The sequence below is a fragment of the Aquila chrysaetos genome, chromosome 5 (assembly GCF_900496995.4).
Source record: "Aquila chrysaetos chrysaetos chromosome 5, bAquChr1.4, whole genome shotgun sequence".
NCBI classification, from domain to species: Eukaryota; Metazoa; Chordata; class Aves; order Accipitriformes; family Accipitridae; genus Aquila; species Aquila chrysaetos.
The window spans coordinates 41,811,207-41,838,499 of record NC_044008.1 but is presented as its reverse complement, the minus strand read 5'-3'; the positions used below and the strand labels follow the sequence as shown (position 1 = coordinate 41,838,499).

General features: G+C 40.1%; 1 protein-coding gene across 11 annotated transcripts in view; it reads right to left on the bottom strand.

Annotated features, from left to right (window-relative positions):
• Positions 1 to 25,130, bottom strand: part of HERC1 (HECT and RLD domain containing E3 ubiquitin protein ligase family member 1) — a 112,064-nt gene extending 86,934 nt beyond the window's left edge. For 9 of the 11 annotated variants that reach the window (XM_041123484.1, XM_041123492.1, XM_041123489.1 and 6 more), the window contains exons 1-2: positions 24,947 to 25,106; positions 833 to 1,788 (exon numbers count right to left, since the gene is read on the bottom strand). In XM_041123484.1, the coding sequence (XP_040979418.1) occupies positions 833 to 1,762 (930 nt within the window). In that variant the 5' untranslated portion in view covers positions 1,763 to 1,788; positions 24,947 to 25,106. Of the gene's footprint in view, positions 1 to 832; positions 1,789 to 12,512; positions 12,532 to 24,946 lie in introns of those variants that run through there. The other 2 variants (XM_041123485.1, XM_041123486.1) reach the window with 2 other exon arrangements.
• Positions 25,131 to 27,293: the final 2,163 nt, after the last annotated feature.

The following is a 27,293-nucleotide window of genomic DNA, read 5'->3' as shown; positions in this document are numbered from 1 at the left end:
CCATGCTCTTCTCATGGTCCCCACGCTTTAAATTTTTTAGGTTTTAAAATTTATGTTTATTAGAAAGCATTACAAGCCTGAGAGAAATGAATGCCCACTTCAGGGAAAAAGTCATTCCCTGTTTCCGTCTGAGCCTACGAGGCAGAAGCTTGCTACAGCCTCTGACTGCATATTGTGATATCATTTCATACCTTTAAAAAGAATATTCATCTAGGACCAGAAGTAAGCACTCAACATACAAAGCAGTGTGCCATACTTCCAAACAATGTGGCTCATTTTCCTATTGTATTAGTTTCTGAGCAGTAGCAAAAATGCTAAACATCTCAAATCTTACTGATTCTCCAAAGATGTATAAGCAGAGGTCCAGGTTAATTGGAGAGCAGGAATGTCCAACATTAATAACTTTGAACAGGCAACAAGGCATACTGCAAAACTTTGAATTCTAAGCAAATTCAGCATAGCAAGCCGTAAAAACAGTTCCATACTTTCTAACTTTCTTGCTATGAACTTAAACGTAAAGTGCAAGTGGATCAAGTACATCTTTGATTCTTTCCCTGAAGTTAGAGCATAATGCCAAAAGTGACAACACAGGGATTGCTTTGCTGTTTCATCTTTACCTATGAGGAAACAGGCGGGCAGGGAGGGAGAGAAAGAGACAGTGGGTAACAAAGCAAATACTGAAAGAAAAAAAATTCACACCCCCCCCCCCCCCCCCTTTTTTAACATACTAAGCAAACTATTGAGCAAACTGGCATTCAGTGTTGAGAAACCATTTAAAGTTAAGAATGCAACTATATTTGCAATGTAGAAAAAACAAAACTGGTATACCTACCAAAGATCGTCGCATCTGTGTTAATATACTCATAAAGCAATCAAAGCTGATCATCCCTTCCGGACTTTGCAGCAACTTGGTTTTCTCCATAGCGTTTACTACAGCTGAAGCACCTAAAGCCATTTCTATCCATTCAAGAAGGTATCGTAAGGAACCTCGTTGGGCAGCCAAGCCAAGAAGCAATTCAGAAGCTAATCTACGACCTAAAGTGTCTGCCCCAGAGTTTGGAATTGTTACTCCTTTAAGAAATGTTGTTACTTGTGATAAACAGTCCAACCCCATTGGTGGAATCTTGCTTTCATTTGCTAAAGATAAAGGTGGTAAAGAGCTCACAACTTCTATTGCAGTATGGATAACATCATTGCAAAGACTGAGGCCAGGTCCTGACGCCGGCATCATCCAACTTTGTCTTAGCAGTGCAAATAACAAGCTTAACCCAGTCCGAACTCCCATTTCTATAAGTGCATCTGTACTTGACCTAGGACGTTCACTGACAGAATGCACATCTGTTGATCCAGAACTGCTTTCTGGTGAATGCTGCTGTTGTTTCACCTTACCCTTATCATGGTATTTATTAGAAAGTGCATAGAAGACACGCTGCAACACAAGAAGACGTTTTCGAAGCGCTCCAGCAAATGGAGAATCTGAGCATACCATCTTCGCCAGTGCCAGCTGGCTGCTAAGAAGGGCATCCAAGTAGTGGTCCTGTTCATCACTAGATAGAGATTCCCGCTCAAAATCTGGTAACTGAGGTCCTTTGAGGCACAGAACCTGCTGGGGCAATGGCACTACTTCTTTATTGCTGACTAACTTAGCGTACAAGATAGAAACTCCCTCCCTTGTTGCAATAGATTCACTGTCTTCTGTGATCCAGGAGCTGTTGAGATGTTCAAGCCATTTCAGCTTCACAGGTGGGACCATAGCTGCCATGTTGGTTTACTCCTTTGCCATTAGTCCTGAAGATGAAAAAAACTGTAAATAGGTGTACAATATTATCTGCAGAATTTATTACTCACACTAGGACAATTCCTAATAATCCTTTAAGAAAGCAAGTAGCAAAAGATTAATCGCCAAGAATTACCAAAGTTCCACCTTTTTACCCATGCAAGTGCTGCAACCTGGAATTCAGATCAAATACTAACAGAATAGTTTAGTAGTATAAAAAAGACGTTTTGCAGATTATTTTTTATCTTCCTTTTAAACAAGTACATACATGCGTATGTGCAACTTCCTTAACATGATGTAAGAATTTTAGTGTAAGTCTGCATTTTCTAAATCCATATGCATGAAAATTCACACAAAGCAGATGTAATTCTGCTATGTTTCAAAGAAAATACACTTTTAATATTCTTTAGAATAAATAATATTCCCTTTACAGACAGCAAAACTGAGGACAAAGACTTCAAAAAATGCACAAGATCATACAAAACTGTGTACAAGTGAATGGAGTACCAGAGTAAACCTCCATTTTACAATAAATAGGACTACTAATTCAGACCATAACTAAGGGCTCAACCTACCAAACTCTAAGTCCTGCCGTCACAGGCCACTCTTCCCCCTTTCTAAGCTAGAGATCTCCTTAAAATCCATGTCAATGTTAAATGGAGAACAGGACATATGGCTTCACTGCTAGAGTAGCATATTATGTAGGTCCTATTCATTTAGTGCATAGGCTCTTCAGAGCCAAATTCACATAACAACTACTCCAAGTAAATTTACAGTATTGAAAATTATGTATTACATTACGTTGTATACAGTATGACTTTGAAAGTATTCAAAGCTTTCAGGACAGATATTTAAGGAAGGGATCACTAACAACATGGAGGTAAAGAGAAAACTTAATGCAACAACATTGGTTTACCAGGAAAGTTCAAATTGGTTGCCAAACCAACTTGAAAGCTTACAACACTCTTTCAAATCAAAGACATCAATGAATTTGAGATCTCTTTCTGCTGACAGTTTTAGGAAAAAAACCCAACACGTTATGAATCATGACACTTTTACGTGGACTCAAACTCAATGAAACATTATGATGAAATTGCTACAAAATTCCTGGGAATCCTACAGTTAAAATGGCAATCCTTGCCACATACCACAAAGCTTTTTTTGGCTAGCACTAGGCGCTGGCATACATCTCTTTTGTGACTTTTGCACTGCCTGAACTCAAGTCAACTTATTTAGCTGAATGGAAAGATCCCTTTTTCTCTTGTTATTCCCTTGAGAGACACAGTAGGGTCTGACTGAGCTCTACACAGGTGGTCTAAAACCTCGGTTACAAACTCCATGTGTGAAACCTGAATGCTTTGATATTAAACCACTTGTAAGTTGGCTTAAGTGAAAAGTAGTTTCAAGGTTTACAATTAATAAGACAGGATTGCATTTTTTGTTCACCGTTTCAAAATTCAAAATCTAAAATAAATCAACAGATGGAAAGGTTACACTTAAATTACAGAATATCAGCCCGTTTTTGAAATTTAATCTGAGTGCATCAGTTTTCAAACTGAACATGGCAACAAGTCCTCTTTGATCACTTTCAGAAGGAAGAATATAGTGTTGGAAAAGCAGATTATTTTCTCTACAAAGTCCTTCTTTCGGGATGACGCATCATAGGTGTATGGCACAGACAGTACGGCAAATGTGCATGTGGCCTTGTAGTTCCTCAATGCTCAGTCATTGCAAACCTCTTAACCATACTACTCAAAATGAAAGTGTAAGCCATTTAAAAAAAAAAAAAAAAAAAAACAAAAACACCAGAAGGGCATCTTGTATATTCAAAAGCATACAGTATTATTTAGGCAAATGATGCCGTAATAAACTAATTCCAAAATTAATGTGGTATAAGTTTACAGAAGAACTGTGTGTTAGGAAGACAAAATTTGGAGGTAAAACAAGGAAAAAATATCAGGTTATTTTTTAGTTAAGTTCTGAGATCTTCTCTATCTTGAAACCAACAGTGTAATATGTTGATTAATGAGTTGGTAAAACAATGACAACACAAAGTGCAGAGGCACCTGTATCACTGTAGTATGTCACATGGGAAGAACCATATGTAGGTAACAAGCAGGAAGATTAATAGCTTGAAAATTTATAGTAAAACACGCAAGCTTACACAATTATGGAATAAAAAGTTTTCCCATAACTAGTGAATCTATTATTTGCAGATTCAAAAGTTAAAAGAATCTAGTGAATCACAGAAGGATCATGAGTCATCACAAAAAAAAAATACAATCCTGAGTAGCATTAACAAGCATTTCCAGAATGGTTAGGTAAGTGAAGCATTTTTACACAATTTTATAAAATGATAATCAATTGAATTAGCATCACCTATATCCTGAACTCATTAAAGACTGACACTGGATCATGCAGAGAAAAAGATTATTACTGTGAACTACCCTAACAGAGAATCTAGCCTGAAGGTAAGACTAGGAGTGTGGCTTTTCAGCACAGCAAATAAAAATAAATAAATTCATAATAAAAATGAAATAAAATTAAATCTGGTTTATAAATACAGCAGAGAAAAAAGGGGGGTGAGTGGCAAAATAAGCAAAAGGAGAATATGAGCATAAGAACAAATGCTTATGGGTAAGGATGAGAGGGAAGGCCAACAAGTCAGATATCGTGCTGGGAGTCTGTTACAGACCACCCAGCCAGGTTAAAGAGACAGATGAAACATTCTACAAGCAGCTAGCAGTAGTCTCACAGTCATGTGCCCTTGTTCTCGTGGGGGACTTGAACTTTCCAGACATCTGCTGGAAATAAAACACAGCAGAGAGCAAGCTGTCTATGAGGTTCCTGGTGTGTGTGGAAGAGAACTTCCTGACACAGCTGGTAGGTGAGCCGACCAGGGGAGGAGCCTTCCTGGACCTACCGTTTACAAACAGGGAAGGACTGGTGGGAGGTGTGATGGTTGGAGGCCATCTTGGGCTTAGTGACCATGAAATGACAGAATTCTCTATTTTTGGTGAGGCAAGGAAGGTGGTCAGCAAAACCACCGCTATGGACTTCCAGAGGACAAACTTTGGCCTTTTCAGGACACTGGTTAAGAGAGTCCCTTGGGAGGCAGTCCTGAAGGGCAAAGGGGTCCAGGAGGGATGGACATTCTTCAAGAAGGAAACCTTAATGGCTCAGGACCAGGCTATTCCCATGCACTGCGAGACAAACTGTCGAGGAAGACGACTGACCTGGCTAACGGGGAACTTTTGCTAGGACTCAAGAAAAACAGGAGAATTTACCATCTTTGGAAGAAAGGGCAGGCAACTCAGGAAGAATACAGGAATCTTGTTAGGTCATGCAGAGAGGAAATCAGAAAGGCAAAAGCTCAGCTAGAACTAAATCTGGCCACTATTGTAAGGGACAACAAAAAATGTTTTTACAAATACGGTAACAGTAAAAAGAATCCCAAGGAGAAAACCTATCCTTTATTGGATACAGAAGGGAACATTGCTACCAGAGATGAGGAAAAGGATGAGGTACTTAATGCCCCCTTTGCCTCAGTCTTTAATAGTGAGATCAGTTATCCTCGGGGTACTCAGTCCCCTGAGCTGGAAAACAGGGACAGAGAGCAGAATATACCCCCCATAATCCAGGAGGAAATAGTGACCTACTACGTCATTTGGACACTCACAAGTCTATGGGACCAGATGGGACCCATCCAAGAGTACTGAGGGAGCTGGCAGAGGAGCTTAACAAGCCACTCTCCATCATTTATCAGCAATCCTGGTCAACGGGGAGGTCCCAGATGACGGGAGGCTTGCCAATGTGATGCCCATTTACAAGAAGGGTCAGAGGGAGGATCCGGGGAACTACAGGCCTGTCAGCCTGACCTCTGTACCGGGGAAGATTATGGAACAGTTGGTTCATCCTGAGTGCGCTCACATGGCATGTGCAGCACAACCAGAGGATCAGGCCCTGTCAGCATGGGTCCATGAAAGGCAGGTCCTGCTTGACCAACCTGATCTCCTTCTATGACCAGGGGACCCGCCTAGTGCATGAGGGAAAGGCTGTGGATGTTGTCTACCTAGACTTCAGTAAGGCTTTCGACACTGTCTCTCATGGCATACTCCTTGAGAAGCTGGCGGCTCATGGCTTAGACAAGTGCACTCTTCGCTGGGTGAAAAACTGGCCGGATGGACGAGCCCAGAGGGTTGTGGTGAATGGGGTGAAATCCAGTTGGCGGCTGGTCACAAGTGGTGTTCCCCAGGGCTCAGTATTGGGGCCAGTTCTGTTTAATATCTTTATCAATGATTTGGACGAGGCGATCGAGTGCACCCTCAGCAAGTTTGCAGATGACACCAAGCTGGGAGGCAGGGTTGATCTGCCTGAGGCTAGGGAGGCTCTACAGAGGGATGTGGACAGGCTGGATCGATGGGCCGAGGCCAATTGTATGAGGTTCAACAAGGCCAAGTGCCGGGTCCTGCACTTGGGTCACGACAACCCCACGCAGCGCTACAGGCTTGGGGAAGAGTGGCTGGAAAGCTGCCCGGCAGAAAAAGACCTGGGGGTGCTGGTTGACGGCCGGCTGAATATGAGCCAGCAGTGTGCCCAGGTGGCCAAGAAGGCCAACGGCATCCTGGCCTGTATCAGAAATAGTGTGGCCAGCAGGAGCAGGGAGGTGATCGTTCCCCTGTACTCGGCACTGGTGAGGCTGCACCTCGAGTCCTGTGTTCAGTTTTGGGCCCCTCGCTACAGGAAAGACATGGAGGTGCTGGAGCGTGTTCAGAGAAGGGCAACCAAGTTGGTGAGGGGCCTGGAGCACAAGTCTTACGAGGAGCAGCTGAGGGAACTGGGGCTGTTCAGTCTGGAGAAAAGGAGGCTGAGGGGAGACCTTATCGCTCTCTACAACTACGTGAAAGGAGGTGGGTGCTGGTCTCTTCTGTCAGGTGGCTGGAGATAGGACGAGAGGAAATGGCCTCAAGTTGCAACAGGGGAGGTTTAGATTGGGTATTAGGAAAAATTTTTTTACTGAGAGGGTTGTCAGGCATTGGAACAGGCTGCCCAGGGAAGCGGTTGAGTCACCATCCCTGGAGGTATTCAAAAAGCGTGTAGACAAGGCACTTCAGGACATGGTTCAGTGGGCATGGTTGACGGTTGGACTCTATAATCTTGAAGGTCTTTTCCAACCTATATGATTCTATGATAAATGGGTATGAAACAATCACAAATGAATTTAAACTGAAAAACTCAGAAGTTTGTTCCCAGTTAAATTCTGCAATGAGCTTCTAATGGAAATAGCAAACACTTTTGAAATGGAGTACAATAAATTCTGATATACAACACAGAGCACTTTTATAGTCTCATGTTGTCATTCTATTAGGAAAACATTTATTTCAGGCTAACAAAAAGATCTTCCCTGAAGAGATTTCTATCACAAAAATAAATCCTAAGTAATCTGCAGCACAAAGCGACATTTGTTCCAATTTTGCAATACTTAGAGCCATAAAGTAAATTCATTGTTTTTCAAATGTATTTAGAAAGTGCCTAGTGCTTAGTGACTGCTCTCTCACAGACAGATGAGGATGTATGGAGGAATACTGTTCCATATGAATGCAGCAACGCATGACATTTCTTCTTTGTCATGATAGACATCTCACCGTAATTCACTTCTTCCCAGTACTATAGAATCGTACTTTAACGTTAGTAACCACAGTTTTAGTTTACCTTGTTATTATTTTAAAAGTACACATGAACAGCATTTATTTAACAGACAAGGTAATTCAAGATCTAGATCTGAAGAACTAAAAAGTTGCAGAATTGATAAGCGTATCTCAGCATTATGATGATTTATGTCTGCATTGAATTATACAGTGTATGACCCTGCCCTCATGTTCTGGTATTTTATAAGGATAAAGGAGGCTAACCTAATGGGGTAGCTTTTCTGAAAAAAATGTAAACTGCTGAACAGTCCACATCTCTCCTGTAACAACAAGAAATTCCATCAACCAAAGAACAAGGAAATACAAATGACAGCACTCTCCCAAGACTAAAGCAATGACTAGAATTCCTATACCATACATGTTGTTTAAAGCTTAGAAACGGAAGATGTTAGTATTCTTCAAAAAATTATTCTAACCAAAACCATTAATGTATGCCACTGGTACCCAAAGGCAAGCTGCTGCAGAGACCAGTGTTTGTATGGTCTAGAAGTGTTGGCCTATGTGAGACTAAGCTGAGATACAAGCAAAGGTTGTATTAGGATAGCTTCTCAGAAGGGCTTATTAGCTCAAGCACAGCACCCTGCTGATACAGTCATGTTTTACTGGATCCAAGCTAGTTCACATATCTTGCTGCAGCATGTGTCATAAAACTGTTCAGTCTATTTCTTCTTGGTTTTAACTTTTATCTTGCAATTTCAGGCTGTTCTGTCGACACTTAAGACCAAAAAAAAGAATGCAATATGGTTTTGGAATAACTAACTTTTGGGATATTCAGCTACTTAAAAATGAAGTGAGGGCTTCATTGTCAGATCCTATTCATAGTTCTGGATCAGAACCCTGGCATGAGGAGGAGGAATCTATAGAAGAGCACAAATGCAATGTACATTGAGCATTTCATATTTATATGTGTCCCGCAGATTTCAAAGACTACTTTAATGTCTTATTATTTTTATTGTTCACTTGCAATCTAGCAGCATTTTAGTATTTCAGTGCTTTGCAGCTGGATTTAGGATACTTTTTTACTGACTTCAATTTCTGTACTCCAATAAAATAATTTTTTTATGCTTGTTTTTCTTGCTTAATATTTTACCCTCATAAACACAGTATTTTCAGTAGACAGCTTTTGAACTCAACAGCAAAAACATAAAGCACAAGAACTACATGCATGCGAAATAACAATGAAGTCATTAAAATCAACGTTTCTTAGTTAGCATTTATACAACGCTCAAGTGCTGCAAAAGTAAAAGCATTGATAACGTGACAAAAAAACCCTAATTCCAAAAACAAACACTGAGTTTGAAAAACTTCTCACATACAAGAATGCAGAATGATCACAACTAGTTGAGCCCAGGGTTTCTAAGTCTCAGTCTGAGAAAATTTTTTAAAATTAATAAAAAGAACAGCACACTCTCCTCCCAAAGAGACACCTGAGTTACTAATTTTAATGCTGGTAGCATTTAGAACTCCAGTTTCTTCAACAGGATTCTTGATGTCAACTGTAAATTTTGCCAAGCTAACTTATAGCTTAATATGCAAGGAAGCTTTTTCAAAGCAAAGGAGTGTTTTCAAACTGCTCTTTTTTAAAAAGAGGTGTTGGGTTACCTAGGTTCTGAAAGATCAATTTCTGTTCGTTGACCCTTCAAGTTCTAATGTACTACAATTTCACCAAAAAGTAATGTAATATTCTGAAAGAGAGCCCTGTTTGATCTAATTTAAAACTAAACCTCTGGGAGGTGGAGGGAATCTCTCTGCCATCTAGTGAGAGGATGTGCTTCCTACAGCTGTAATGCTTCTAGTGCAACGGGTAATGTATAATGCAACTTTGTTCTCTCTTTGTCTTGGTATTTCACACTTAAAAAAAAAATTTAAAGATCAGAGACCTATACTACAGCTCTTCTGCCAATATAGCACATTTTGTGCTATTAAGCATCTACTTTTATTCCAGCCAAATTTTCTCTAAAATAGATTAGCACCTTCATCAAAAGTCTTATTTGAGCCTCAGTGAGCCTTGCCCAAGCAACTCCAGTAGTATTACAGCAGACAAAATCCTTACATGTCTATCACACAAAAACTGGAGCCACAACTGTTAACTACCATTCAGAGGTAGTGAGTGTTCTTTGCATTTCATACTAGACGCTGTTCTAGTGTCTTCTGTTTACTCACACTACAAAACACACCAACAGCTCAGCCTCCAAGTGACACAGATAGGTATTATTACTTCCAGGACCTTCTTCACAAAGAAAAGGCAACATTTTCTCATTTGTCAGGAAGGATTTGTTGACTACTGTTTGATCTGAATTGCAACTGTAAGGCCAATTAATGCAAACTTCAAAACTCTGGTCTTCAGTAACAAAGTTAGCGCCTTCTCAAGAGACAACACATGGGGATCTAGCCACATTAAGAAGTTCCCTGAATAAAGACTCATTCATTTGCTTTATGTTATGCTTACACCAGCTATTCTTCATTCAGAAATTTCAAGACTTGCTCACATACCTCAAAGGTGCAAATACTACTCCTCTTCCTGAAACCAAATAGATTTTTTTCTCTTCCCCTTGTTCACATCTCTAAAAATAGAGACTGGAGCTTGAATCTGAGCTCTTAGTAGTGACCTACTCTCCCACTGCAACTTTCAAAAGAAATACTTCGGTCCATCTTGAAAATAACATTTAGTTTGATATGACAAGTAGCAGTCTTCAACCGGACGCACTGATGGCACCAAGCCGATTTGATATAACCCTGAAAAAGCTCTCTGAATACAAATGTAAATTCTCCGTCTCTGTGTGGAGTATAAGCATAGCGACTATGTATCACTGAAGTTAAGCAGAAACTAGGCAACAATGGCTAGCACAGTTTATAAATAGGCTTTATTTCCTCCAGCTCATTGCTGAGGACCACAAATGTAAGGTTTATAATTCCTCTGGAGCATGGGCAAGGACATTTCATTTCTTTCTAAGTGCAGGCAAAAAGAAAATACATTTGACTTTGAAAGACCATGTGAATATACTAACTGATGTTTTACTACATCTAACCACTACAAGATCAGCTGACCACGTGGAAGGTACCAATTCTGCAGTGTGGGTCAGCCTGTAGTCCCACCAACTTTCCAAACAAGCTGATCATATGGCCAAGCACAAAGGGAGAAGGCAGAAACATGTGACAAGCAGCGGAGAAAGGAAGTACTCTTCCTTCAGCAGCAGCAGCATAAACCAAAACCAGTCTAAATGTATAGCAACATTTTTATAAAATTATTTCAACAATGGAGCACTTAAAACACTTTGAATTCAAAGTTCCAAATTCAAAGTTCCCAGAAGTTTCTTGGATTTCTATTTGAACAAAACCAAAACAAAAAAAAAACCCCAAAAAACCCAAAAAAGGCAACCAAAACATCTTTTTGAAATTGCAACAACTGCTCCCCCTTAAAACCAGCCCTATCACATTTTGTTATGTGTTTATATTTTCATATTTTGGGACTCCAATTACAGAAAATATTCCTTTCAGCAATCTGAAAATAACTTATCCTACTGTCAAATCACTAGCCAACATTTTACATGCAGTAAACCTCCAAATCTTTCAAGTGAACAGCTCTCACTGGTTCAAAAAAGCTATGATTTAGCCAAGATGATGCCTTAAACATTACCTGTTGCATAATTTCCAGATACATAACCAAGTTTTTAAATTAGAATTATTAGAGAAAGTTTTGATATTTTACCTTATATAAAAATGTATCTGTCCAGCACAGGTGGAGAAAAATCTATTCACATTGACAAAACATGCACTACAAAAGCCTACCTCTCCACCCCGGGGGAAAAAAAAAAAAAAGAAAAAAAAAAAGGTAGAAAATAGAAAGAATTTGCAACACAACTCATTTGTCATATCTTTTAGAACCACAGTTCCTGTTGGGCAAATAGCCATTTTGGGGGAGTAAATGCCCACATATATTTTGCTGTCACTGATCAGTAAGTCAACTAAAATGGACTTAGAACTCATAGCTGAACAAGGATTACAAGACAGTCTTACCAAATTTAACACCTATTTCAAAAGCTTACTCTAGGAAACAGTTAGGACAAAATGAAAATATCAAACCCTAAAAAACAAGTTCTATGTATCCTGGATGTAGAATTTTTTTCAAAATAGCAGTGGCAGCAACTGGAGCTGCAGTAGAACAAATCTGAAGGTTTCTAAGACTGCCTTCAGAGCTTGTTTGCTAACTTAGAATTCCAAGTTGTTTATAAGAAAGAAAACAATACGGAAAATCTCCACCTAAGAGCTGACTCTCTGAGAAAAAAAAAAATTCAGGAACACATTTAAGTGGAAACACTAATCAAGTGTAGCTGATGAAACTTCGTTACAACAGGAGTAAACAAGAAACATGAAAAAGTAAAGCAAAGATACAAGCATGAGACTACCTCCAGCAAAACCCTGGGGAAGGTCAAAGGTCAACTGCCTTCCTTATAAACATTATTTGGACAAAAGTAGTTGGGTATTTCTTATCCAACTTAATACTTGCCGAGAAAGTGGTTTTCATTAGCAGGTGAAAAAAGGCGGAAGATTCAGACTCTTACCAATACTACTGGCAGTTCCAAAAAGAAAGAACTGCTGCCAAACAGAAGATGAAGGAAAAAGCATTTGTCCACCACCCTCTTAGAAACTACTGTTGAAGCTGGGGAAAAAATGATGCTTCATAGCTCTGTGCGTCACAGACAGTGCTGCAGACTCTACAACTGAACTGAAGAAAAAGCTCGGATTCATCAAATACTCTACTGGAATATTTGCAAGCTGTAGAACAAAGCAAGCTGTTAGTTACCCCTCACTTCAATTAGGACACTAACTGCTGGTTTTTTCTCTTACAGCATATGAAAGAAACGAGAAGAAAAGAACTTTAAAATGAAACGTGTGAAAACAAGAGGAACATAATCAAGGGGGGAGGGGGGAGTCTTGAGCTAAGAGGAGAGTAGAACATTTAAATAACAGAAGAAAATACGCTTAAGAGCGCTCTCTTTTAATGTTATAAGAAACATGGAACCTACCTGCAGCACAGACAAAGGTTCTTTTTCCTTTTATCAGTCCACCACTTAAAATACACCCAAAGACAAACCTACAATTTCCAAAGCTGCAGCTCACAGCATAATGAATGATCATTCCCCTATGTTTCAGATTCTGTGTTTTCAAGCACAAAAGTACAAAACAGCTACCTCTTCTGGTGTGTTCATGGCTTTCCCCATTATGTAAACAAACTAACACCAAATATACAAATTACCTCATGCTATTATCACTCAAATTCTAAGCTCAGGATGAAGTCTTCACATCTTGCAATAATTAGTAAGCATAAAAAGAAGATAATAGGCTGCATTTCAAATTCAAATAAATCAACTGACAAGCAATTTTAAGCATTATGAAACTATAATAATTAAATGCTTGGCACACATTTCCACATGGCCAAGAACTCAAAGAGAATGAAAGTTTACAACAAATTTCATTTCCCCTTTTTCCACATATTTCAGTTTATCTATTTATTTATATGATGATTTTAAAGAGGTTTTGGTTTAGACAGTGTTCCCTGCATCTAGGAAAAAAACAAACACAAAACCAAGAGCGTGCACATGTTTGTCACCAAGACAGAGTAAATGCTAATAACAATTAATACATTCATGTTCCTCCCTTGAGTTAAATATAAAGAAAAAGAGGAAAGCTGTCATATTTCAGGAAGAGAATGCAGTCTTTAGTGTCCTAGCAAATACTTTTAAAGAATTTAAAACATTCTGTGTTATTAAAGAGTTTGGTTTTCTTAAATAGGAATTAATTCAGCCTGAAACCACCATCTACTTCTTACAGATCACTTAAAACATTCACTTTTGAGATGTAAGCTTGCCTAAAATAACTAATAAATCACATGTATTAAAATGTGAAAGGCCTGTTTGAAGTAATCATTAAGTACAACAGACTACTGAACAAATGAGCTTTCAATTAAGATTAAGTTTCTATCACTAATTAAACAGGAAACAGTAAATGCTTTTACTGAGGAAAACTGGATATTTTCTAAGGAAGTAAGAACTATCCCTGTATCTTAAATAAGAATAAGAGACTGGAGATGCATATAACTAAATTTACAAGTTATTTCCATGAAGCGGAAATAAATTATGAAGTGATAAACTATAAATACTGCTCCTTTCTTCTCTCTGTCACCATAGCAATTTAAACACTCAGAAACAGAAAGAGGAACTTGATCTTGCAATTCATCCCAGCTTGTTTATTTTATATATACAATACCAAGCCACTGACTGCAGGGATGCATGAGGAATACCCTGATGTAAAACTCACTAAGAGATATAACAAAATAGGTATTCCACTATAAGTGTTTCAGTATTTTTTAAGATATACACAAATATATATATTTCAGTATTTATAGTATATACTACAAATATTTCAGTGTTTCATGTATATATGTCTAAAGCATGAGTAACTTCTGTGTAACAATTATTTCTTTTCAAAAGTAGAGTAATTTTTTCAAAATATCACAGTTAACATCAAAGTGAAATTATAGGGAAAATTATGTAAAATATATTTTTGTGTTTATATAATCTACCATAGAAAAGGTAAAATGGGACTGGAAAGTAACAGTAAGTTTTCCAGCCACTTACCACCACCTCCTAAATTATCTATGGAAAATGCAGATTCTTCTAGAAGGGGAACAAAGGAAACACTAAAGAGTTCTCATAAATCCACTTGGTTGGCTCAGATGTGAAGACTGTCAAATCTCTAAGAACAAATTTTTGTCAGATTTTTACTACAGCTTCTGGAAACCACTAAGTTTTTAGGTCTTCTCACTCTGAGGTAAGTGGGACAGCTTTGATCAACTTCAAATGCAAGTATAAGAACAACTCACTAGAGGGAAAAAAAACATTACAAAACAGGTTAATAAGAGAAATTCTCAACTTCAACGCAGTCGAAAGACTTCAGAATTTGTAAAGTACAGCAATTATTCCTATATTCCAAGGGGTGGGAAATAATAATAATAATAATAATAATAGGACTTCAACATGGGGTTGAAGGTCAAAGCTTATAAGGTTATAAAAGTCCTTTTTCTGAGCTTAGCAGAAAACATTGGCCCTGGACAGAACGTATGCACAACTTCCCAGAAGGAATTTCCATAGTCTTCCCTTTCCATGTCAGCTTGGAAACTATGGGAGAGATCTGAATTTGTCACCAAAGAACTGCCTCCACGCAGCTGATAATTTATCCTAATGTAAGTAAATAGGAAACTCCCTTCTAGGGTTTAGATTTAAAAAAAAAAAAAAAAAAAAAAATACTGAGAAGGTGCTGTGTATAGATCTAAGAGGAAGATGGCTGTGATAAATTAAAGAAAGGTAGAGATGGGGCAGAAGCTATATAAAGTGATCATGGCACACACTGTAGCTTCTTTTTGAGGGAGGAACAGGAAGATAAGGAATAGCTCTAGGCAACCCCAAAGAGATAACTCTAACTTCCTGCAAGAAGAGATTTAAAGTATGAGAGTCAAGGCAAGAAAAAGTAGAGGGTTTTTTGTTTTGTTTAAAAGAAGGTTGTACAAAGATCATTAACAAGTGGAAGACAGGAAAATTATCTTACCATTTTAAAAAGTAGAGAGTGTAACAGCACAGTTTCCCCACAAAGAGTGTTTTGTTTTTTCAGTCCTTAGCACACACATTCAGCTTATCAACAGACAGAAAACACCCAAGTGTGTGGAAGGGAAGAGGTGATCTTAGGGTTTTTTAGTTATTGTTTGTTTGTTGGTTTGTTGGTTTTTTTTAAAAGAATCATGATGTCCAACACAGTGATTCTACCTCATTATCAAATGCGGTTAATCATTGGTATTCCATCAAGAATTTCAATTATAAAAGCCCACAAATAAGAAGGAAGAAGGCATAACTGCTGCCCAGACTGCTAAACAGAAAAATTGAACAATCAACTCAGAAATGTAGCTAAATCTTCAAGTACAGTGGTTTCCCATTGCTTATATATACCTGAATCTTCGTGCTTAATTCTTATTTTACAACTTTGTGCTTTCCTCCCTGTGTACAAGGTCCAAACAGGTAAACACTGTAATACAGGGATAAAAAGCAAAACTGATCTTACATTAAGTGTCATCAAATGGACACAGTAAAAAAGGGAAATATATTTTCACCTAGTCTTTAGGCATCACTTGTCACAGTCCATGGAGATTTTCAACCTTACAAAAATCATTCTTCAACTAACACAATTACAAGTTTCAAAGTTTTCTATGACTCATGAAAGTCTATTCCTCTGCTACTTTTCTCTTAAACGGTAATAATACTTCCCGGTAAGCATACCTGATTGCATTTTTGAAGTCTGGCACTCAAACAGAAAGCAGAGCATAATTTTTTTTTTTTTTTCAAAATAAAAACCAGATTTTTAAGATATTTTGCCAACATTTCTTTACGACAATCAAAAATACTGAAAACACTGTGTCTTGTACAAGGTCCATCTCTGTAACACAAGTATCTCATCATGACTTTTACAATTGAGGAAGGTTCAACTATAAGAACATCATCACAAACTCCTACAATTATAAACGTATCCAAAAACACAAAAGCCTCTTGAAGATTTGGAAAACGCTGTCATATTCTTCTGCTCAGAAAAAGCATGGCATGTCAGCCAGAGAAACAAGAGGAGAGAATTCTGTGTTGTAGGAAGCAATATTATGACTCAACAGTAAGTTAGGACAAAGTTTCTGGAGAGAAAAACCATAGATATTATCACTTGTAATTTTAAAAAGATCTGAGCAACACTTAAGAGTATTAGAAGAATGAAATTTAACATTCTACCCAAATTCTATTTTAGCTAATTTTGTTTCTTGCTACACTGTCAACTGAATAAAATGTAGGATTATTCACTCCCTGTGTAAGTAATGTATTAGGTATGAAGCAATTAAAAACAGCTTCAACAATCTACCCCAAAAGCTAGAAGATATGTGGGAAGAGCTAGAAAATTACTTTAGTAATTATAAAGAGTTAAGTTGTAATATCCTGTAGCAAAACCAGGATTAACTTATGGAAAAGTGAAAATAAATATTAGAAAGGTAATGAAAAAAAAATTTAAGTATCATAGAATCATAGAATCATTTAGGTTGGAAAAGACCTTCAAGATCATTGGGTCCAACCATCACCCATGCCCACTAAACCATGATCCAGAAGCTTCTCAATTCTGGAAACATGAAGACAGCACTACTCGATGAACCACAATCTGAGAATCAATATGCATAAAATGAAATACAGTATCTTCAATCAGTATGAAGAAAATATGTTTTCTTAAATCCAGCACACACACTGAAGATAATAACAAGGTCAGAATTTAACGAAGCTACTTACTACCACATTTTTCTTTGATTTAGTCTGACTACAGCAGAAATCAAGCACAGACAAAAACAATTATTCTGACAGAAGCTAAGTGCTCAGACTCTTAGAACAGCTACAAAAGCAGCTGAAAGCTTTATCTTCTGCAAAGCTCTTGCAAAACTGCACCTATAAAGCTGCAAACATTACATGTCCTAAAAATCAAAAGTTTTCTCAGAGGAAAAATAAACCTCACAAGCACTCACTCTCTCCCTCTCTGCAATTAGCAATTTCAGCAGCCTTTGTAAGGTGCTGACTACATGTAACTTTATTTTATGGGCACCTAATTACAAAAGCTTGTAACACAAAAAGCTGGAAGTCTGTACAGTCAAATCAAAGGCAGGAAACACCAAAACTGAAGAACATGCATAGAACTGGTTGTGAAACTCACACGTCTGAATTCTATTTACTGCCCCACTGTAATGTTATACCACCTTTCCCCAATGGATAGGCAAAGATACTTTCTAAACCCACTGCAAGAAAAAAAAAAAAACTTCAACAAATAAGCAAAACAAATAAGCAGATTTGTGTACTTCCAAAGGACAGAGTTCTTCAGCGTGTGTTCACTGACAATGATCTTTCTCAAGTTCACAGCAGTTTCATTTACTATTTTCAACATGACTGGTCCTAGAGTAAACTGTGCTAGAGATACTTTAAGCATGTCACCTGGGCAGTTTCTGGAAAGGATTAGAAAATGTAATATTTAAGTGGATGGCAGCCAGGGCACACTACAGCTCTTAATGTTGCTGAAAGTAGTTAAATCTTTGTTTGCAACAGTAAGAAATAATTTCTGTGGATGGGCCAGAAAAATCAAGCTTTTTGTGGCTTACACAAAACTCAGGAAAGATTTCACAATCATAATAATCAGGTAATTCTACTAGCTCATTAAAAATATAATTCAATTCATTCACTGCAAGTGAGACTGACTATTCAAAAACTTCTTTTTTCTGTGATGTTATTTTAGTTAAGTCCTTAAGAAAGCAGAAGTTCTATATACACAGCTGATCATGGGTCTGGAACAGTTAATTTATTTGAAATATGACTGAAAACCTGATGCAATATTGTTGTGGTTTAACCTCGCAGGCAGCTAAACACCACACAGCCATTTGCTCACTTCCCCCCAGTGGGATGGGGGAGACAATCGAAAAAAAGGTAAAACTTGTGGGTTAAGACAGTTTAACAGGACAGAAAAAGCAGGGAAAATAATAATAATGATAAAAGAATATACAAAACAAGTGACACACAATGCAACTGCTCACCACCCGCTGACTGATGCCCAGCCAGTCCCCAAGCAGCAGGCTACCACCCCCCCCAGCCAACTTCCCCCAGTTTTATTTTTCAGCATGACTTCATACAGCATGGCATACCCCTTTGGTCAGCTGGGGTCAGCTGTCCCGGCTGTGTCCCCTCCCAGCTTCTTGTGCACCCCCAGCCTACTCGCTGGCAGGGCAGCAAGAGAAGCTGAAAAGTCCTTGACTTCGTGTAAGCACTGCTCAGCAACAACTAAAAGATCAATGTGTTATTAACACTCTTCTCATCCTAAATCCAAAACACAGCATTACACCAGCTACTAGGAAGAAAATTAACCCTATCCCAGCCGAAACCAGGACAAATATGTTTACATTTACTGCCTCACTGTGACAATAATACTACAATTCCATTATACAAGTGGAATCTCTTCAAAGTTGCAACGTTTTAGTTTTGTAGCATAAGCGCTTAGAACCATTATAAATTATTTTGTTAATTCAAATAAATGTAACATTCTTACCAGTATACCAAAGCCTTTATTCTGTATCTAAGTCTGCTAAATTATTATCTCGATATTCTGTCCAATTCCTAATACAACTATGACACACAAAAATGTGGTTATTTTATTTCACCTCTGCAGGATCAACTGAAACCAAAGACTCTCTCTCTCCACAGAAGCATTGCATACCTGTAATCATCCATACCACATTCCTTTGCCTTTTTCTTAGTTCCCCTATTGCTATATGATCATCTATAATGATATAATGACCTACCTGTAGCATCAGTATATATGTATCTGTATGTTCATCTGTATGACTCCAGAACTGAATGTGGAATTCAAGATACAGATGTACCTTGAATTTGTGCAACAGAAGGACTGTTTTCTGGTTTTGCTAAGTTCCAGTCCTCACAGTTCCTAGCATTCCATAAAATGACATATTACCTGAACTTTTACCATTCCAGTCTTTCATACTTCTTACAAAGCAGGCACAAAGTCCCAGTAAGAATCATGCTCCACATGCTACCAACTGTTAGAATTGCAATTTTTGCAACCCTTACTAAAATTCTGCAATCTGAAAGTACAACTAAAAGAAAAGCAAACTCTTTGCTTTCCTTTTTTCATAAATAAAGGGTTGTATATATGTGATTTAGCAGCAGATATGAGGGCTCCAAACAACATTTACAGCCTTTTCTTGAAAGGTTAATTTAGAAACCAGGAATACATAAAATTAATTAAAATCCTGCCTTGTCATCGGCCAACAATGTAAAACCTACAAGCAATGCAAAACCCACAAGTTGTTCCATATTACTCATGGCCCAGGCAAACTATGACAGTTAAAACCAATGGTAACAGGACATAATGTTGCCTAAAAGAGTCATTTGTTCAATATTTTACTCATGCCAAAAACCACTGTAGATCACTGTGCAAGGTAATGCTCCTCAGATGTTCTTTTTGGCCAATACATTTAGTCTATATGCAGTGTCATGACAGATGTGAGGTGAATGGGAATCTATACAAAACAGTCATGGGAAAGAAAAAGAGAAAACGATTAAATGAGAAAATACTGACATTGCAGAGAAATTACTACAAATTAACAGAGAATTGAAACTAAAGAGACAAAAAGAGACGTTAGAAGCAGAAAAAAAGGGAAAAGGGAGAGGTGCTGGATAATAGGAGATGGACAGTAAAACGATGCAGAAAAAATAAGCCATGGTCTCCTACAAATCTGGAACAGCAAGACATCAAGCAAAAGGAACTAAACCAGAAAGAGCAAGCAAGAACAGCAGCTACAGCAGATTGTTCTTCACTCATAAGAAAAACGTTACAGTGAATACACACTAACATTAATTGATTTGTGTGAACATCTGTCTCCATTGGTCACATCGTCCACTACCTTTCCTCTTTGTATTAGCCTTCTGCTCAGCATACGGAAACCAAATTACTGATATCCTAGTTCAGATTAATTCTGCAGCCAACTATCAACTTTTCTTTCCAAACATTAAATTCCACCTAGCTTTATAATATTTGTCGGGTAAGCCATGCTGAGGTACTACTGATATTCTTGCAAATTTAGCCTTCCTCCATGATTTTAGGCTCCCTTAGGATTATTTATTCATTATCAGGTCTACTAATGAAACCAACATAACCCTATGCTTTCAGCCGGTCATAACTGGTCACTCCGAAAATCTTTTGGGAGACAGACAAAAGGATGACAAAGTTATTTTTAAGTTGTTAAGAAATTAAATTTCTTTGCTCTTTTGCCCTTATGTTTATAAAGAAAATGATACAAAAACCTAATAATGGTTTGTGAATGTAAACCTTTATACCCTTTAGTGCTGTACAAAACCCACCCAAGCAGAACAGAAATAAAAGTTTATTATTATTATTCAGCAGAGAAACTTACAAAAATCAATTTAATCCATTACTTCTTCAGATGCATAAAAGTATACTGAAACAAAAGCAGAGAATGTAGAGACAGTCCACATACATAATCATCAAAAGCAGCTAGTAAAAAGAGGAGCTGAGAAGCAGACATCCCGATGCATCAAAAATGTTCTAACAATTTGAGGAAAGAAAGGTGCCTGATCTGGCATTGGGAAAGTGCTGAAAACCCTGGTGAGGTTTTACCACCATCACTTTCCCCCAAAGGTACGATCACTTGTACTTCTACTAACTTGTACTACTACTAACCATATAGTCGTAGTATTTCCAACCACCACTAAGACAAAGGAACAGATATTTTCTTGTAAAAACTGGAAAAATTATTAAGATCTATTACTAGTAATCATGACTTTAAATTGAGAAAGTCAGCAATGGATAGGAGATTGCAAAATCCGCATATGTATAGGTATTCAAAATTCAACCTGATCAGGGATCTCATTTAACTTTCAAGTTAGCTCTGATGTAAGCAGAGAGGTGGACAGCAGCCTTTCCATATGTATATATGAAGGGGGCATATAAGAAAGATGGAGAGAAACTTTTTATCAGGGCCTGTAGTAACAGGACAAGGGGCAATGGTTTTAAACTGAAAAAGGGTAGGTTTAGATTGGATATCAAGAAGAAATTTTTTATAGTGAGGGCAGTGAGGCACCGAAGCAGCTGTGGATGCCCTATCCCTGGAAGTGTTCGAGGCCAGGTTGGATGGGGCTTTGAGCAACTTGGTCTAGTGGAAGGTGTCCCTGCCCATGGCAGGGGAGTTGGAACTAGATGATCTTTAAGGTCCTTTCAAACCCAAACCATTCTGTGATTCTATGACTGTGTGACCTCCAGAGGTGACTTACAACCTAATTATCTGATAGCCCTCTTAGCAAGTTTTTGAATCCCTTCCCTCTCTGGAATACAGTGAATAAGGTGTAAGTAACTCTACTTTAAAATACAATTGAGCCCATTTTTGCTTTAATGTGCAATTTCTCATTTCAAAGAGTAAAAAAAAAAAAGTACTACTCGAGCAAGACTGCAACTTAAATGCAAAATAAGTGAAGTATACACTTTGTGTTAACATTTCCATTTCTTGACTCAGAGTACTCCCAGTATAGCTAACTGAAAAAGAAACTTTTGTTGTATAAAATTTGTGCATTTGTAAGATGTTTGAGGATAAAATTTCTGTATTACGCAGTGCTGACAGCAAAAAAAAATTATTACTAGCAAGGTGGACTCAAACTGTAGGCTCTTCTTTAAACAGTAAATTAATTCCAGCTTCCAGCAGAGAACATGATTGCTTGAGCCACCTGAACATACTCCCAACTAGCTTGATGACATCAGGTCAATCACAACAGGCAGTCAAGGCCAGAGAATATACCTGGCCAGTTCCCAGGCCACAATTACACTTGGTGTTGACTGGGAAATTCCACAGCCACTGGTTTCCAGGCTAATTTTTTTTTTTCCTCATCTTCAGAAATTGAAAGGATTACTATGAAGTTACTATGATGCACAGTAAGCAGCTGCAGCACACTGCCAGTTACCTCAGCAGCCCTAGGAAAGTACAGCTTCATTTTCTGAGGGCTACTTTAGATGTTTTTAAAGAGAAAACACCTACTAGATTTGAATGTTCCACATGACTGTCAACCACTACAGGGAACCAGAAAAAAAGAAAACCTGCCAGCAATTTCAGAGTTTGAGTACTTTAGAGAACCGATCATGAGAAAGAAACATAAACCAACACAGCACACACCATTTGCTAAGATAACTTCGACACCAGGAAGTCAAATCAGCCATAGACAAATGCACCCTACATTTAACTAAAACATACTAATGCAAGATAAAAATCTTTCAAGTTACATAAACAGAGGAAGATTATCAGTACAGTACCTAAATGAAGACCGTTGTATTGAAAGCATAATGACTTCCTAACAACATATGACGAGAACTCAAATGCCCGCTCCACCATGTCTTCCTGAAATACATATATTTTTTGTCTCCGTTACTTATTTCTAAAATAAGGATAAAAGTGCTTCTCTGCCCCATGATAATTACAAGAATAATTGCATAAAAAATGGAAAAAAAGATCAGAATACTAGAAGTGAGTCTTAAACAAAAGTATTTAAATGCATATACTCCTAATTTTACTACCAAAATACAAAGCCTGATTTCACATGTAGCTTTTCCCATCTGTAAAAAGGTCCCACTCCAGTTATCACTGATATTTTAAAACATGCGGAGCACCCCGTACCGTCTTCTTAAAAAAGGGAAGATTATGGCTATCTGAAGTTGGTAAATTAAAGACAAAAAAAACAACTGAGATTTTATTCAGGCCACTTAAATCCTTTCCTAATCAACTAATATCCATTTAATTCAGTTCTGAAATAACAGAAGAAAAAGCTTTCACTGGTAAACTATCTTTCAGTTCAAGAATTAAATGAATAAAAAAATGCTGTGTTATACTCTTACTATACCAAGCAGTGCTTCAGCAAAAATAAGTCAGACTTTATATTCCTGTTATTCTTAATTAACAATTAGATATCAATACCTCCTTTACACAGCTTGCAGAAAAAAAAAACCAAGTTCAACACTCCTACTCCCCCTTGAACTTACATACTTCTAGCCACAAAAACATGGTTATCCTTAACATTAAGACAATGAACAAAACATACATGATACATTTAAATAAGAACACAAAAGCAGAGAGGAAAACCTCAAACATATACAAGTTTGTTTATACTCGGAGACAAGGAGCCACAAGATGTTTCATTCTGAGAGACAACTACTGTGTATAAAGCCGCCTAACAAATTCCTTATAAGTGTGAGGATACAGGAGACAGCCAATGCCCTTCTGTCCTGTTGCACATCATCATGGCATAGCGTTTAATCTTTCATGCAAAATTAATAGATTCCTCTTAGAATATTCCTCTTAGAATATGCTTGGGAAGCAGTAGCAGGCTGACCAGGTATAACGATCTACCTTTCCAGATTAAACGTCTATTATATTTTTCCCCATAATTATGTGAGACTCAATCCTGAGGTCCAAGTCCTCTGCAGTCCCACATCCCTATGCATTGGAGATGATGTATTTTATATGTGGCCTCTAACAAGGAGCATTAAATTCAGTATGTATAAATTTATAGCTTTGAGGTTTTGTTATGAAGTAACAGCATAGAACACTCTCCTGAACTACAGATCTGATCAAGCTTGTGATACAATATGTACGTGTATATATACACATATATATAGGTATGTAATATGCATGCATATATAGAGAGCACATGGTCCCAGCTACAGCAAATTAAACAGTCCACGAAGCAACCATCAGCTTAAATATGAAGAACAGGTCTAAAACAACAGAAGATAAAGATGCTTCACCAACTGCACACAAACCTCTCCTACATACACTGTGAAAGGGAGAGAGCATAACAATAGGGTTCTGTCCCTAAAAAACATGAAAAGCAGCTTGTATACAGTAACTTCTAAAAGAAATTAAGTGTATGCAGTTAAAAACCAAACAACACCACAACACCCCACCGCCCCCCAAAAAACCACAAAACACCTGCTAGGACATCACTTCAGAATACACCATAAAAAATCTCTGAGAAAAAGTATTCATGTAATTTTTCAGTACTGGAAGTAAGAGCCAGCAAACAAGCCATGGAGAGACAATGCAATTCAGATGACAGGTCTGGAGATACATGGAACACCTCCAGTCATACACACAGTTGATAAAGGCCAAGATGACAAATTTCAGACCGAATTTTGTGACACCAGCGAGATCCACCTAGGACGCACACAGCCAGAGACGCATTCAACGCTTAGGGGAAGAACGCACGGCCACGCTACAACCGCATTCATGACGCTCAAGGGGAAAAGCACAGGCTCCGAGCACCTCAGCCGAAGCACAACGCAGATTTCGTACGGTTTACACGGCTCTGAAGAGGCACAAAAAGCCCCCCTCCTCCCCTCCCTACAAAGGGAGAAGAGCTGCCGGACGCCCGTCGTTCTCCCACCCTCAGCAACAGGGCATCGACATCTGACCGGCCCCACCTGCCTCCCCCGCTTTCCTCCATCCCCGCCTGCACCTTCCCCCCTTCCCACACGCCCGTCGCCAGACCCGCGGCCTCGCCTCCCCGCGCCCGCCCCCCCACAAGCCCGTCGGCGGCACAGGGGGTGCAGCCGCCCCCGCAAGACAAGGCGGGGGGGCCGTGCCGGGGTGCAGCTGCCCCCCGCCCCCCCCCCCGCCTGCTACGGCCGCGCCCCGCGAGGCGGCGGTTTGTCTCGGTGGGGAGCGGCGCTGAGGAGAACCCCCCCCTCCCCCGCCGGGCTCGCTCAGGCCTCCCACCCCTGTCCCCGCCGGGGGCCGGGCTCGTCAGCCCCCCCCCCGCAGCCGAGCGCTCACCGGGCAGCGGGGGGGGGGGGGAAGGGAGGCGGCGGACCTTAGTCCGGGGTCTTTCGCGAGGCCGGGGCAAGCGGCAAGTCCCCGCCGGGAGCCGCGTCCTTTCCTGCGGCAGCAACGGCGACGGCGGCTTGTCAAAGAGAAAACATGACGCGGGCGGGGAGGGGGAGGGAGGCGGCGAGATCTCGCGGGGCTACCGCGCCGGTCTCGCGAGGCGCCGGGCGCTCCCCGCCTCCGCGCGCAGGGGCCGCGAGCGGCCGCCGGCCGCGCCGCGGGAAAGTTGGGCGCGCGGCCGCCCGCCCCGCCCCGCGCCTCGCCTCCTCTGCGCGCGCTGGCCCGCGCGCGGCTCGCCGCGCCGCGGCGGTGCCCAGCGGAGGGCGCGGGGGGCGCGCTCGGGGCTCGGCCCCGCCGGCAGCCCGGCTCCGCGGGCGAGGGGGGGGGAGGCACGCCCAGAGCCCCCGGCCGAGCAGGCGGGCTTCCCCGCCGAGGGGCGGGCGCAGGGGCCTCCTCTCCCCGGGTCGACGAGTTGCAAAGCAACCCCCGAACGGAGGGGACTGCCGGCAGGCGGAGGGAGCGCAGCAGCTCACCCCAGCGAGGCCTGCAGCAGCCCCGCCGGAGGGACGGGGGCAGGGCGGCTGGCTGCCCGGAGCGCCCGCGGTGCGGGTGCGCGGACAGCACCGAGGCAGCCGGGCTGCACCTCGGGTGCCCGTTGCTGAGCCGACGGGAGCTTGGCGAGGCAAAGAGGCTCCCAGCAGGGCCGTGAGGGAGTCTGACAAGAGCCACGGAGAAACCGGGAAACGAACCGTCGGCGTGCAGAAGAAAGAGGAGCCCAAGCCCATCACACGGGGCCGGGCTGGAGCAGGGGCAGTACGTCCAGCGGGGATGGCTTTTCCTCAGTCAAAATGGAAGTGGGATGCCGGCATCGGGCATGAAAACATGACCAGAGCAGTTGTTTGTTTTCTTAAAGTGCAAGGAATAGCAGACAACTGGCTTCGCACAAAAACAATCTAAAAAACAGGTTAGAGGAGTGAAACGCCTGATTTGGATGAGGAGCGAAACATCTAATTTAGATGAGGATACCGATCAAATAGATGTACTGGAAAGTCAGTGAAAGGAAGAGAAACAGATGCTGCCATGCAGGGATAGAAATTGTGCAGAGAAGGCAAAACAGGTCACGGTAGTGGATGAGCAGGAGTATACTGAGAAAGCAAGCTTTGGCTTAAGCAAAATGAACGGGATAACAACAAGAAGTGTCACTGGGGATTGAAATTCTGGGTCTAAAATAGGAAAAGTGTACTGTCAAGACTGAATTACAGGCTAAGATGGTGGCAGCAACAATGACATGCCACGTAAGATCAGTGAGGCCACACCAGCAAGAAACAAAAGTGAGAAATTTCACTTACGCCCACGTCAATTGGTTATGGTCCGTACAATGGTAGGGATGTCATGACTGAATTCACACACATTGTTCGTGACTTTCATTAAATAAATGGGAAAACTGAAAAGAGAGGCAAGAGAAAAACTTCTCTGCAAGGAGCCATTGCGTATGTTTAGATACGTCAGCCTAAGGTAGGAATATAAAAGAAGCTTAGAAAGATTGGTGACATGAAATAGGTGAACAGGGAACAATTGTTAACTGTCTCTTCCAATAGAAGAGCTAGAGGCTAATGAGTGGAACTAGTAGATGTCAAATTCAGAACAAGCAAAAGAGCAATTATTTCTTCACACATAAGTAAGCTGTAGAACACCTTGCTGCAGGACACTATGTAGCAAAAGTTTACCTGGACTCAAAAAGGGACCAGCATAAAACATGAAAGGAAAAAAAAAAAAAAAAATCCATCACAGATTACCAAAGAAACCTCCTCTGGTTGAAAAACACCCTGACCCGCAAAGTATTTGGGGACGCATTACTGTGGGCTTGCTCTTGCCTTTTCTTCCCTAGGCATCTGCTGATGGCTGTCCTCAGACACACGGTATCAAGGGGCCAGCGTTCCCATCCTCACGTCCTTGTCCTACAGCCCATCTTTACTTCATCTCTCCTCAGTGTAAGCCCCCCTCTCAGCCCAAAGCACGTATCCGTAACAGTTTATTCTGAGGTATAAAGTGGTTAGGGGATTTACTACAGGCTCAGCTCCCTGGAGGGGCTGTTGCACTTCATGGCACAGGTTCCAACCAAGATTAGATCAAATGACACTGGCAGCTTTGGAGGCAGATCCCAGCTATTCAGGGACCTTTATTCTGTCCCCCTAAAAGGCTACTCATGGGTTCGTAATTCTTTGCAGCAGAATAAAACCCAAATGCCTTGTTTTGAAAATAGTCTTTGACCCAACCAAGCTAAAAAACACACACC